This window comes from Scleropages formosus, chromosome 6, assembly GCF_900964775.1.
Source record: "Scleropages formosus chromosome 6, fSclFor1.1, whole genome shotgun sequence".
NCBI lineage: Eukaryota > Metazoa > Chordata > Actinopteri > Osteoglossiformes > Osteoglossidae > Scleropages > Scleropages formosus.
Genome location: NC_041811.1, coordinates 17,014,383 through 17,029,729, shown reverse-complemented (window position 1 = coordinate 17,029,729; position 15,347 = coordinate 17,014,383). Strand labels below are relative to the sequence as shown.

The window sequence follows — 15,347 nt, the reverse complement described above, 5'->3', positions numbered from 1 at the left end:
TGTCAACATGGGCAGTGACGCCCAGGGCAACGATGCCAGCCTACCCCTCCCAAACTGTCACTTACTGAGCTGAAGGGAAGGGTTTCCTCCCATGGGAACAAGAGGTCTTACGTACAGGGATATTTAGGTTGATTGCAAATTTTACAGACTCTCGAGATTCATACTGAGGCATTTATGAGTGCTTTATACAGAATTCGAAAGAGTTAAAGCTGTCTATAAAGACCATGAGAAAACATTTTCTTTTCAAAATTCTCAAGTTCTTACATCATGAAGACATTTTCTCTGGCCGGTCTGAACCGTTTCACCCGAGTCCAACATCTGAACTACTTTTCCAGTATCAAGTGCCAGGAAAATACCAGGTTTAGTAATCTGAAAATCAAAGCTGTTACATGAATAGAGCCTTTATATTACATAAAAACAGAAGTACAATAATATTTTTGTATATATGTAAGCCCTGGTATATTTAAGTAAAATATACAATTGTAAAGTATAGTGAACATTATCTATCAGGGAAAAAGACTGAGCACGAACTGTTAAAATGTGGACTGGCTAAAGTAAGGAAATAAGCAAGAAAATATAGCAAATTTGGACTTCTACAAAGCAACTGACATACAGAGCAGATGCAACCAAGCACAATGCAGATGTTGCATACTCTGTATTTATTCCTGAGAACAACCAAACACTGGACAAACCTTACGAACCCAACATACGACCCTAGTGTCGTTCATTGCTTCAGAGAAAAGTGTCAGCAAAATATTTATTTATTTATGTATAACAGCGTTTCCCAGTCCTGTTCCTGATAATCTGCTACACCATCAAAAACTGGTCTTCACTTTAAAGGTTCTCTATGAACTGTGCTATCTCTTTGATGAACAGCTCAAGAAAGACAATTCAACCAACAGCGTATGCGTAAGAAAAATAGCATATCAAGGGTTGCAGGGACCATGGTTGAGAACCCTGCTCCAGATGACAAGTTGTGACCAAGCTGGCTCTCCCACACTCAATAATAAGAGTGATTGAACCTTTTATCCCTATAGTAAACTGCAGGCTGTGTGATGTATGTACAAGTGCAGAGTGAAAAGCCATTGCTAGTATAAATGAGCAACCCAAAGAAAGTCTAGGATCCATTAACCTGTGCATCAGTTCAGTCTCGAAGGACATCACGGGAGGCATGCGAAAGGAATGATCAATATTCCTTACAGGAGATGGATGAAACATAGACTTGGATGTCTGTACATGGACAAAAGAGCATCATGATTGGCAATAAATCAGGGGCTCACAAGGTACTTCATAAGGTATAGCTCCACTGAAGTTCTGAACTGCCTAGCGTACGGTCATCTTAGGACAAAGGAAACACGTGACCTTCCACCTGTATTAATTTATCCATTCGTAGGTGACTGGGGAAATGTCTGCAGGCATGAGGCTGAAATATTACATTAAAGAGGCGAAGAAAAGAAAACACTGCTGTCTGGGTACTGGAGGGAGGGAGAAATATGAGAGAATGAGTGCATATGAGGTAAATATTTGGAGATGAAGAGCCAAGGGCCAAGCTGAAAGCTCAAAATAAACCTTCCAGTTCAATGCAAGCGAACAAATATTTCCTCATTTAAGGAGACCTATACTGAAGACCTATAGCGAATCAAAGTGATAAACAACATTTTCAGGACTACTGTGAACAGCAAATATAGATAGTTGAGAATGGGCTACAAATGCAGACCAATTTTAAGCTAAAGTGGGTTTAATAAGCCAGTTTTCACCTATTACAAAATATGAAATTATGAATCTGGCTTCATGTCATGTCATCGTCCAAACCACTTGTCCCACACGGGGTTGTGGGGAGCCAGAGCCTAACCTGGCAACACAGGGCGTAAGGCCGGAGGGGGAGGGGACACGCCCAGGACGGGACGCCGGCCCGTCGCAAGGCACCCCAAGCGGGACTCGAACCCCAAACCTACCGAAAAGCAGGACCAGGACCAACCCGCTGCGTCACTGCACCCCCTGAATCTGGCTTCATAAATAATACAAAGTGCTGAGACTTCATTGAAAGCATTACAGCATTACATAGGGCCTGGATGTTTCAGTGCAGCAGCCTGGGAATCTGGGAATATAGAGACAAAGTGTATACACCACTCAGAGACGTTCCATCAATTCCAGCATCTTTGCAAACAGAACCGGAGAATAAACTAATTACCTAAATGAATTCCCGTTCCTAAAAATTAATGAAATCAATTTTACTGACCTTCAGTACAAAAGTGATTAAAATATTGCCGGAGGCTATAAATTGTTTGACCTTGACACAAACATGCCATTTTCTGCGTTAAAAAAAGTAATCTACATCAAACAGCTCTTGATACCGACACTGCTGCAGCCTAAGCACTTATCGACATCCACAAGGACGATGCTCCACTCTGCACAATGTCCCGGGGTAACTGCGTTCAGGCTAATGGCACCGAGTATGATTCTGCACTTTTGATCAGAGAGTTATCTATAAGCACTTAAATTAAATGGCCATGGCAACTGCCCGGATGTGTCCGCAGCGGTAGGAGGGAACTGGCATCATTCCTCGGCGGGGGGGAAGAATTACAGTTAGCAAGTACAGAAGTATAATTCAGCAGACTGCTGAATAAGCATCTCCTGTATTCATTTAACTTGAAACTGTTAGAATGTGCAACATGCAGCACCAGTAATTTTTTTAAACATACGTGGGATTCATTAAATGTACTAAACATGACTGAAATTATCTAAAGGAGGAAGAGTATGCCTATGTGTGAACGCATGAGTGTGTGTCATTTCCTTGCTAAGGACTGACATCCCATCCATAGTGTACCCTGCCTCACACCCTATGCTTCTGAGATAGGCTCTGGACTACAAAGACCCTACAATGGATAGGCAGTTATAGAAAATGGATGGATGGATGAATGGATGGAAATAACATATTAGTACCATCAAACATTGTCTCCTGGCTCAAAAGGTACAACTATGACTGCACCTGACCCTGAAGAGCTTGTTGACATGTCTTACGGACAAAGACAGAATCCATTATCTCAAAAGGACTAATCTGAATTAATACAGTAAAGTCCTTGGAGGAACCGGAAGAGTGGAGATGCTGAAATCAAAGGGGCGAGGACCGATCTATTAACACCCGGGTGGGATGCGCTATTATGGAACGCCCTGGAGGAGTGTCCTTCTTTTATGGACTGACGCCTGAGGTTCAGTGGAGCGCAACACAATGTGGGATTCCATCTAGGTAGAGCACAGTGGTAATGGCAATCGGCAGCCTGCGGAGGGCTGGTGCCCTCAAGTCATCCTGAACAAGATCAACACAGATTAGAGAGACCCCTAATTCTCTGCAGCGAAGCAGGTCGGTCTGTTTTCCTGGCTGCTTACACTTGCACTCCTTCAGAGAATTTATAATTATAATTTGAAATGCCATAATGATAGATTATGTTGTGGTGCAAAGCCCTGAATGCAAATGCATACTGGAATGACAAGGACTTTGGCTCTCATCCCAAACCAATCCGACCGTTAAAGCGCAGCTTGTGTTGCGCACCTTAGAGTCGGATGACATACTCACCAAGGTGTTCCTGTGGTGAACCACAAAAGGTGTCAGAATTTCCGAGAAGGATCTCGGTCACTTACCTTGATGTGTTTTCCAGTATTGCCTTCACGTCGCTCACTTGATCCTTGCCAAAGTACACCACGGTAAGGTGGACCTTTCCATCCTCACGAATACAGACTTCCCTGAAACATCGAAGAAGAGCGTTATGAAGCAAACTAAGATAACTGTCTGAGAAAGGACAGACACGCAGAATTACTATGGCGTCATCCAGAAACACTTTCATAATCCATGACTTTCACCTGCACACACTCCAGAACAGATTTAACAGTTATGGGACTGAAGAACATTGCTCAAAATCATGGCACTTTCAATTACATGCGAGACCTGTTGTCAAAATTGCAACAAAGGACAGTTTAATAAAAAAGAATGCATGTATAATTATCACAAATATTCATTATCAAAGAGAACTAGAGTGCCTTGAGATCATGAACTAATAATCAGAGTGAATAAAACTGATGTGTGAAACATACAAAGTCAATAACCCGTGCACTCTAAATAAACTTGCAAGTTAATTCCAAAACAAATACCTGTTATCATTTCCCAGCATTTCTCTATGCGTATAAATTGATAAATCATTTCAAGTGGCCTAATATTGCACAACGCTTTGGAGAAAATGTCAGATAAATGGATAAATGGCTAAATGGAAATGTTAATGTACACATTGGTGAATGTGGATTCATCGTTTGCAACATGTAATGCTCAACAAAATTATCATACTGTATAGCTAGACTGAGGACCCTCAGTTCTATTTAAATTCATTTTATTGAGTAAAATTTCGCAATCCTTACTTAATTTTATTGTTACATTCTGTACTGATTTATTTTTTGAAGTTGCTATTAACTTTCCTACACGTCTTCCATGAAAGCATACTCTACTCTACTGCAAAGCCAAGAGTATCCTGCCACACCTTCAGTGAAAAGATGCGGCTCTACCGTCATCGCTGCTTAAAAATTTACACGAAAGAGGTTAACCGCTTAAAGCTAAACCTCTTCTTTTCAGGCGCCTTGTGACGACATTCCCTGCAGAGCTACACAGGAAAAAAAAAATCCAAATCCTTGCGCTAAACCCACCAGAATTTTGTTTTCCCTGTATGGCAGGGAACGTGACGAAAACGACTGCTCTGCCGCAAGGCCAACATCTTTCGCAGTGCTGCACACAAAAGGCCACAAGAGACTGTTTTAACCCCTGCTTTTTAGAGACCACATTCTAGCAAAAAAGCTAACGGGACTCCGGGAGAGACAAATCCCCATTTGTGCCGGACGTGCCCTGCGGTTATCGATTAGCTGCCAGGAGAGGAATGAGAAGGTTTGACAGACGCGATGGTGAGACGACTTGGCCCTGCCCATCCAATTACCCGGAGACAGTCCTTAACCGATCCCGCATTACCGCGCATCTAGAAATATACTTATCGGGCCTCAAACTTCTGCCTCTCTCTTATTTCAATGACTTAGTGCCATGTCCTAACAACGGGTTCTTTATGGAACCTGGCTGTCTGAATTTTCACAGAACAAATGCAGACAGTCAATCATACTCTTAAAGACCAACTTTTCCGTTAAATCACGCAAAACGACACATTTCAACACAGTCTCAACAGAAGGTTGGTGTAAAAACTAAAACATATTTCACATGATTACATCTTCATATAGTAACTTCACTTTGCTTCTGCATATCATTTCATACATTTGATACATTCCCTCTAGACCTTCAAAGACCTGTAAGGGAAGGGGACACACCCAGGACGGGACGCCAGTCCATCGCAAGGCACCCCAAGCGGGACTCGAACCCCAGACCCACCGGAGAGCAGGACTGTGGTCCAACCCACTGCACCACCGCACCCCCTCCTTAAATTAACACAGTTTTTCAAAAATTTTTGTCTCCTCATCTTGCCTTTTGCTTACGACTGTATTCTCATTCTGTCAAACTGACATTTTTAACACGGGCGGCACAGTATCGGGATTTACAGTATGTTATCGTAACGTCTTCTCCGTGACGCAGCCTGGCAAGTGCTGCAACATTTCATTTTGCCAGAGCTGCTCCAGCCCATAAAAAGGAATTGATTTTAACCCCAGCACTTTGCAGGGAACACAACGACGCTAATCTGTAATGATCTACAGTCAGACGGTTTGTCGCTTCTTCTGTTTGGGCTCTCAGGGCTATAGTGAGACGCGCAAGCGGAAACCGTATTTGCACGGAAAAGGGCGGACTAACACATGCGAACACAGCGCGGGTCTGTCTGCACCAGACAGCTGCGACAGACCATCGCTCATCCAGCGCACCCCTCCCCCCCGATGGCCAGACTCCTGGAATCCCAACCAGCTCCTTTTTAACTTGGATTGCGTGTCAATTTACCTTACCGGCATTCCGAAGGTCTCGTGCTATTTCTGGGCTTTGTGGACACATTTTATCCAAAGTGGCCTTTGGAGCTTACAGCGGCGTCCAGTTTTACAGGTCGATGTTTCACCGAAGCTCCAGTATGTGACATTATTTTAGAAAAAAAGATGTACAGAAGTGCAAAAGCTTGGAAGAAGAGCTTGCGGCACGTGCCCCCACGCACACGGACACGGATGCAACGGCGCACCGCGCACACAACGCACACGAGCACGGTAACCTGTCTTGGGCACAGATAAGGAAAAACGAGTTACCCAAAACGGGGGGTAAGGTGGCGCAGCGGGTTTGGCCTGTGCCTGCTCTCTGGTGGGTCTGGGGTTCAAGTCCTGCTTGGGATGCCTTGCAACGGACTGGCGTTCCGTCCGGGGTGTCCCCCCTCCAGCTTTGCGGCCTGGGTTGCCGGGCTAGGCTCCAGCTCGCTGTGACCCCGCTCAGGACAAGCGCTTTCAGTCTGTGTGTGTGTGTGTGTGTGTGTGTGAGAAAAAGAGTTACCCTAAGTCCCCTACACAAGCTGATTCTGCCCACAGTGAAATGACTTCTGGACTCCATAGAAATAAAGATATAGTGATGCAGGAAACCTGAGCTGACCTCATCTTGTATCCCAAAGCAGTGCAGGTATCACTGTACTGTTGTACTAGCCCACAAACAGCACGGCGATGCTGGAAAACGGTTACTTCAAATTACACACTGTAAGTGTTTCTTTTCTTACAGCTAAATTAAATTGCGAGTATGTCAGCGTAGAGAAAAAAATGAAATAAAACAAATGTAAAAATCAATTACCACCCACATTAACTGAGTTTTTTTTCCCCCATTCCAACATGTTACACAAGGGAGCAAATGATCAAACAGGCCCTGGAAATGGATGTGTTTAGCAGAAAATTGACTGCTTTTTTGATGTGTAGCCTCTACGCAAAATGTTATCCCTGTTTCAAAGAGGAACTTTAGTACTACTTCAGCATATTCAGAGCAAGATATATCATTCATCATTCATACCCTGAGATACAGCCATTCGTCTAATGAGAATTGGACTTCACAAGGAGTTTCATTTAATACCCCTGCTTCAACCTATGAGGCATTTCTTTACATTTACAAGGACCGAATCTGGGAGAAGGGAGCCGAGCGAGATAATTACATTTACCTTTGTTCATTTAGCAGGTGCTTTTCCCCAAATAAGTTCAGCTGAAACCCAAATCCAAGGTGACTTACAGTGTTAGACACACTACACTAAATGCCCTATAATTACTTACACATGTACAGCATATGTATGTATACACATATACAGATTATATTATTATTATTACACACACACACACACACAGATTCACACACTATTCACACTTGGAATACCCAATTCACAAGAAACACGCGTTTTAATATATGCGCTCTTGTGTATTTTCTTTCAAGTCCTTAAATTAACCTGATCCTATATTTCAAAATATACTACACGTATTGCAGTTCCCGCAATTTCATCATATTTCCGTGAAAATGAAAACCGTGTCCTCGGAGCAGAAACTTTGGTCAAATCCGTGTATGTCTCCAAAATCTCCAGCTATGAAATGGATTCTTGTTTCTTATCAGCAGAGATTTTAATTGCAGATTTCCTATGCTTTATTTATAGTTTGTAATGAAAGTATTTGTTGAGGCAGGGCTAACTAACAGAATTAACTGGAGCAAGATCCAGCGCTATCTGAGTGCATATTTAAGCATTCCAAAATTGGGACAACAATATTTGAAAGAGCAGTGATTGAGCGATTAAAGTCCCCCAGATAAAGGCTTAAGAGATACCGTAGTGTTGTACTGAGGGCAAGGTATTTAACGTGGTTTTTTCCAGAAATACATCTAGCATTACAAAGGAAAAAATGACATGTTACTGAGGATAAAAATGTCAGCTACAAAAAAAAAAAAAAAAAAAAAAACTGTGCATTGCCTACACCAATAAACTGATGTAGAACTACAACAGAAGAAACATTACATTGAGTCCTTTGCCTGGTGCATATTTTTGACTTGATCCTAGTTATTCATTTCAGGAAGTAAACCTTGTAATATTATGCTTAAACAGATTGTGCACCGAACAGGCAGCATATTTATCACCTAAACCTTGGTCAATAATTGAGCAGTAGACAAAACCGGAATCATCCGGAGCAAGTCGGAATGAACTATTTTAAACAACTTTAAAAGGCGAGGTAGTGAAGATGAGGGGCTGAGAGACAAGGCAGCCAACGTAGCCCCAGGAGGGGTAGGTAGACACTAAAAGTCCTTTTCACCATGCAATTCACATACGAGTGTTCCCAAGGACAGACAGCTCATCTTGCCACAGCACTCCTGCACAGACAGGCTCCCGTGAAATTCCATGTTTCTAAACCAGACACATTCTCACGATGAGACGGCAAATTCACTACACCTTCGACAAATACGGCTACGTACTCTGAACCAAATTACATGTAGGGGGAACCGACGTCTTCATAAAGCGCAATAAACAAGCACGTTTCTCTGGTATTTCTTCTGCCCCGGCATTAACAACATAGATGCACACACTTTGGACAGCCGGGAGCGTAGTGGTCAGAGCTGCTGCCTTTGGACCCAAAGGTCGTATGTTTGAATCCCCCTCCAGCTCTAATACCCTTGAACAAAGTACTTACCCTAAATTGCTCCAGCAAAATTACCCACCTGTATAAATGGGTAAATAAGTGTAAGTACCTTAACACTCAATTTCCTTAGAGAAAAGTGTCAGGTAAATGTTACATATGAAATATTTCCATTTAAACGGATATTTGACGGAACAGGGACAAACTAGCATACCTTGGACGCTAGGAACCGCTTCTACTGACACGACCTTTTATCTTGTGCTCCCCTCTTTGTGTCTTGCATAGCAAACGGTGAGACTACACCGTCACGGAAATTGACGAGAAACTCCGTTCAAAGGCAGATCCCCATGACGGAGCACCACAAAAACACCTGTATCATTATATATTTCATAATCAAACGGCGATCTACAGATGATGCAATGGAACCGTTCAGAGAAAGTGACATTTGACATCACAAGACCTACGACTTACGTCAGAGTTCACAGGACCAGAGCGTCCACGACAAGTTTTGAAGCAAGTGTTGTAGAACACAGAGACACGTTCTGCAGTGAAAGACGGCGCTTAATGATGACGGAAATCATCTGTCGGAAATCGATGATAATGGTACCTTTCATCTGAAAAATTGTCAGAGCCGAAAGTGTTGGAATGTGCCAGCTGTTTGCGAAAGGAAGACTTCTAATGATGCTTCAAGAATGGCTTTAAGTACGTCCTCTGCCGTGTCCTCCTCTGACCCAGCAAAACATTTTGTCCACATTACAAGTTTTGGGCAATTTCCTAGAGATCCTAGAAATACAGTATATCAAAAAAACCTTTTTTGGAAGGATGCGAAAAGTATTGCACCTTGTAATCACTGGTGAGCTCATAACGGAGATTTTTGTTTTCGTACAAGAAACAGCTTTTAATTGAATCAAAATGGAAATGTACAGCAATATTTGGTCACCTTATAGCAGGGCAGTATTTTGTGGCCTGAAGCAAGGCTTCCTCTGCGTGAGAATGTGTACAGCGACACAAATGCAAGTAGTTTTGTGGCCAAGACCCATTACTTATTCATGTGCAAATTCCCAAGTAGGAACTCTCAGATAAGCCTGCGTTGCAAGCTGTCATAAAATAGATATTAAATGTTTTAAGAGCATAATAAATGTGTCAGTGCTATAGGCAGTATGAAAATCAGTCACTTGTGCGCAAGTGTTTACAGTCAGGTACTAAATTAGAACATACATTTTGCTGCTAAACCTTTCCCCCCACGACACTTTGCGACAAAGACAAGACGCAGGGTCACCGGAGACAGATAAACACAAAGGCAATTTGTATGCATTTCCTAAATTAAAGAACGTCCTGTGTGTGAGAAAGTCATCAGTATGTGAATAATGCTTCTCAGGCAAGTCTGTAGGCCTCTGTGGGTGGTTGGCGACCGAAAGCTTTGTCATTCTACACGCCAAGAAAACCACACCCCTGCAACTCCCTGTGTGCTTCTGTATAAATATTGTGGTACAGTGAGATTACGGTTTCACAGATTTCCATCCCAAGGTGATTACTCATGAAGACAACGATTGATATCGACGGAAACATTTCATTCTCCCTGTCATGATGCATATAATCTTGATTTTTATTATGCAGCGCTTCAAATTCACAGAGGAAAAGCTTATTACTTGTATGGGCTGAAATGGACAGAAGAATGAAAACAAAGCAAAAACGCGGTGTCCTACATCTCTGGGAGCTTCTGCAGAAGAGCTGCAAGGACATGTGGCCGACCCGCTCAAACCAAACAAAGGCCTCGTGAAAACGCAGTTTCAGCAAGTGTTTTCAAACTTTTCGTAGAGGTTGTGTAAAACAACGCTAATGTATAACGCAAGAGCTCCATTTACAGGTATTTAAGAAAACTAAACACAATCCCCAGACACTCTTCTACTAGTTGGGATAATAAAAGCCGCTCAACTAGGACCAGCGTTCCACATAGTTGGTATCAACTGAGGCTTGAAAGACTTGAGATGTATGTACTGTTCACCGACAGAGCTCATCTGTTAGACCATAATTATTTGCAAAATGCTGTATTCATGCTTGTTAGCTTGGATTCACCAAAAAGCCACTGCATTTTGTAGAAATGACATGTAGGTCAGAACAACGGCGAATGAGCCCAATGCAGTGACATTTGGCGTGGTGCCTTTTCAGATTTCATCCAAATATATTTTACAGAAGCAATTTTGTTTTAGTGGGTCAGTCCACAGTGCAACACTAGGGCACCTCCTGGGACTGACCACTCGACAACTGCTGCACTATAAGCCCAGATGATTGTCCACTGTCGCCTTTCATCCAAAGTTGAAGTACAACATAACTGCTGTAACTGTTCCAGTCCCTCCTCTTGCAGCAGCACCCTTAATTATTGTAAGATGTTCGGCATACAAACCAACTGGATGGCCAGACTGAGAAAATGTGAACCAATAGGACCAGGATACAAAAGTGCAGAAAAAGCAGAAGCCCTTTACCTGAAGTTGTGCATGAATTGTCTGAACTTGTCCGCTCGCTTGGCCAAAGGAACCACAATGTTGATGGGCATGTAGGCTGTGTCCACCCTCTCGTTCTTGACCTTCATCAGCGGGCCGAACGGGCGGAAGAAGACCAGCCTCCTGAACTCATGGCTGCGGTCGGTCTTGAAGGTGAGCTCGTACAACGTGCCCTTGTCCTTCTCGGTCCGGGAGATCCCTGCCAAGGTGGGACGTTGCAATTGATGAGACGTCCTTTCGGATCACCCCGCAGAGCGAGGAGGGAATTATAATAAAAACATGGAGCGCTGCAACAAAGGCGCTCACTCTTTGGTTAATAACTATGGAATCTTTCCATAAAGAAACACATAGCGAATTTATACATCATTTGTATTCCATTTCCAAAAGTTGACGCAACAGTGTATGTTGGTAAATCACAGCAGGTGAAAGGTGCAGGATTTTCAATCTAAGAACATATTGATTTCCCCAAAACAGTGCAATGAGGCATACAAACAAGTCTATTTGCAACTGAGCAGTAAAACTGCGAAACTGTCAGAGCACGAGGTCACGGCGCGATTTTTTCACTTCCGTACAAGCAGACTTCTCGGACGAAAACTAGTCCGTCACAGAAAATTGATTCTACGGCAAATATCACACTCCGGACACTAGGAGTATGATAAACAGTTCCGGTTTATCATTAAAGCAAAAACATCGGATTCCTTCTTTTATTGGAAAAGGAGCAAAAAAATGCAGTATTGTAGCTTGGCAAAGTGCTACACAAAAAAACAATGTTTCGGGCAAGAAATTGGCAGATATAACAGGAAGCAGCCATACAAATCCAAAAAATATTTCTGAGATGCATTATAGCATAAAGTCCTGTATGAAAGAAACTATTTTTTTTGGCTTTCTCCCCCCATCTCGCAGCTACTCTGCCACGGATTTGTAATGCTTGCACGCTAAAAAGAGTATCTGCGATAATAAAAATGTTTCTGTTGCTAATTTTATTTTCGTTATTGTCTGTCTAATGCCACAAGTAAGAAAACCATTTCTTCAGACGTCTGCTACCGCTTATGGACACAGTGGGAACGGTTTGAAATTAAAAAAGTTTTATTATTTGGTGAGAGCAAACAAATTCACTTTATTTTAATTTAAATGGAACATGCTTTAAAACGGGATTGTACCGAAAAAGAAAATGGAACTTGTAAATCCTCCACTGTTACGTTAATTGTATCCACTGGGGATAAATCAGTCAGCTATTTCGTGCTATGCCTTTATACGTAAAAAAAAAATGTTTTTATCCGTCTTGTGCATGAATAATTTTCATAGTAAGCCCACAAATCTCCATTTTCTTAGAGCAGCAGGTGGTATAGCAATGAGAGCCGTTCCCTCGATATTGGAAAATGTTGCGTCTGAATACCACCTCCTACCGTGGTGCCATTGACGAGAGCATTTACCCTGGAACGCTATCACGTACCTTGCTGTACAAATGGGTACGTATTTGCAGCTTGCTGTACAGGACAAACCCGCCACCGCGTTGCCTTGAATGAAGCCATCGGGTTAATAATAAAAATAAAACCAGTCTGATGAAAAAGGCCACAAACGATCTGAAAGGAAAACATCCAGCAGGAGCAGACAGTCTTGTCAAATATAAGCCATTCATAGCTGGGGCAGCTGTCACACTACATAAAAGCAGATGGTGCTGCCACGACTGGCTCTCCATTAAACTGGGTGTCCGAAGGCATAAAGCAGCGGATCCGGTGACAACGAGAGAAAGACCGACAGCGTTCAAGGTCTTGGCACAGACTGAAGCTCATCCTGCAGGAGCAGGTACTGCAGCGGCAGGACTCCCATCTACAATCACAACCAAGTGTGAGCTGGGCCTCGAAATTCTACGTAAAAACAGGCTGATAAAATAAGGCGTTTCCCATGGTAGATCGAGGATCAGATGAATCAACCTCCAGAGGGTAGATTTACAGTATTATGATCTCGGCAGAAAACTTTTTTCCTTCCCAGACTGAGAAACACATTCGTTTGAATTAAACGTATTACCTCCTAATGTAGACATGGTACGGTCAAACTATTATTTGGAGAAAAATATAATGATGTGGATTACTGTAACAGTATTTGGATTCTGATACATACTGATGGAAACCATGGTATGTAATGAAAGTAACTGGGAGAACATGTGAATCCCACGCAAAGCTGGATTCGAGCCCACATCCAAACCCACAGCCCAGGCACGATACTGCTGTCCCATTTCTCTTGATCACATTTATTTATGAATCACTAGAGCCAGAACTTATTTCTGTGTCACCTCTGAGTGGAGAGGAAGTAGAAGCTCGGGTCAGGGTCCGGTCTGACTGGTTAAACAAAGCAGAAGCTTGCTCTGGGTTTCGGATCTTCCGCTGAGACAAAGAGCTCTCGCAGCACCCGGTGCCACGGGAATCCGAGACATCTGCGTTAATTTCCTTTGCGGAACAATCCGGCAGACCGTCCGACAGGACGTCCTACCCTCAATCCTGCACTGTCTGCCACAGAAGCCTACATTGTCTCACAGAGTTCATGAAGAACAGCCTTTCCTCCAGTAAAGTGGTTTTTCAAATTATTAATTTCAGTTGATGCTTTCAAAATGAGAAAATGAGAAATTAAAAGTAAAAATTAACTGCCTTTTGCTAGACATTATTTTGTATACTGTCATATCCGTGCAGGTCAGCTTCAGGGAGTTGGTAGTGTAGTGTTTCAGGCTGCTGCCTTTGGACCCCAAAGGTCAGAGGTTCATATCCTGCCTCCAGCAGTACTACCATTGAGTAGACTACTTACCCTAAATTGTTCCAGTAAAATTACCCAGATGCATAAATGAGTAAAGAATTGCATATAACTTAATATGACAAGTTGCTTTGGAGAAAAGCATCAACTAAATGAACAAATGTAGAGTCTGCAGGTTTGGCCGGGGCCTGCTCCGTGGTGGGTCCGGGGTTCGAGTCCTGCTTGGGGTGCCTTGCGGCAGACTGGCATCCCCTCCGGAGTGCGTCCCCTCCCCCTTCAGCCTTGCACCCTGCGTTGCTGGGTTAGGCTCCAGTTTGCCGCGATCCTGCCCAGGACAAACGGTTGTACACTTTGTGTGTGTGTGTATTTATTAATTAACTGACACGTCTGCCTAAGGTGGAACCTAAAACTTGGCATTTTAGGTTTGCACACTGCAGTACATCTAAACTTACATGTTAGATAAACACACACATTTTCAGAACCACTTGTCCCATACAGGGTCGCGGGGAACCGGAGCCTACCCGGTAACACAGGGCATAAGGGGAGGGGACACACCCAGGACAGGACACCAGCCCGTCACAAGGCACCCCAAGTGGGACTCGAACCCCAGACCCACCGGAGAGCAGGACTGTGGTTCAACCCACTGCGCCACCACACCCCCACTAGATAAACACATTTACAGTGATTTACCCATTTATACAGCAGGGAATTATAACAGCATCAATTCGAGTTAAGTACCTTACCCATCAGCACAAGTGGGGACTTGAACCTCGGACCTTCAGAATGCAAGGCAACGACTGCAACCCCTACACCAGCTGCTGTCAAAAGGAGAGTCAAAAAAAAAAGTCTCTGGCGCCAAAAATGTTCACTCTGCCCGTTTCAGGTGAGTTATGCAGCACCTTACCTCGTGCGAGAAGGCACATACTGCAGCGGAGTTACATTTCACACAATGTGACAGAGAGTTATAGTGTTAGAAAAGCTGAGCTCCACCAGGGTAGATGATTCATGCCTTTTGAAAAAAGATTACATTATACGGCTTTGTATGGAAAAATTCTCAGAGATTCGTCCGGAGTCGGATTTTCATCTAAAGCATTACGGACGCCGCGTTCCATTTTGATGTTTGACTGATGTGTGTTTGTTTATTATTTGAATTTGAATGCGGTGCTCGTTTGAAGAGAGAGATCTCCAGCTGATTCAGCCGGCAGAGAAGCAGTAAAAGTGTTAAAGTAGTAAAATTTCTATTGGCACTGCGGTACAAACTCTGAAATGTTTCATGACATGTCCATAACCAGCCTGAGAAAAGCTCGCTGCCTCTATCATTTACAGTTACAATCATTTATTTAGAAGATACTTCTCACCGACACGACAGAGAACTCAGGGTAAACGCAGTGCATTTCAGGCATGCAGCTGTTAAAGTACCGAGTTTACTCAACAGTTTGTCTGATCATTACTTAAGTTACCATGCAATTAAGTGGCACAGCGGAACAGAGAGCGGCACTGCCGTCTCAC

At 43.2% G+C, this 15,347-nt stretch overlaps 1 protein-coding gene across 3 annotated transcripts in view; it reads right to left on the bottom strand.

Moving 5' to 3' along the window:
• csgalnact1a (chondroitin sulfate N-acetylgalactosaminyltransferase 1a) overlaps positions 1-15,347 on the bottom strand; it is a 34,696-nt gene that overhangs the window by 10,661 nt on the left and 8,688 nt on the right. For all 3 annotated transcript variants that reach the window (XM_029253221.1, XM_029253223.1, XM_029253222.1), the window contains 2 exons: positions 11,076-11,292; positions 3,640-3,741 (listed from right to left, as the gene is read on the bottom strand). In XM_029253221.1, the coding sequence (XP_029109054.1) occupies positions 3,640-3,741; positions 11,076-11,292 (319 nt within the window). The remainder of the gene's footprint in view (positions 1-3,639; positions 3,742-11,075; positions 11,293-15,347) is intronic.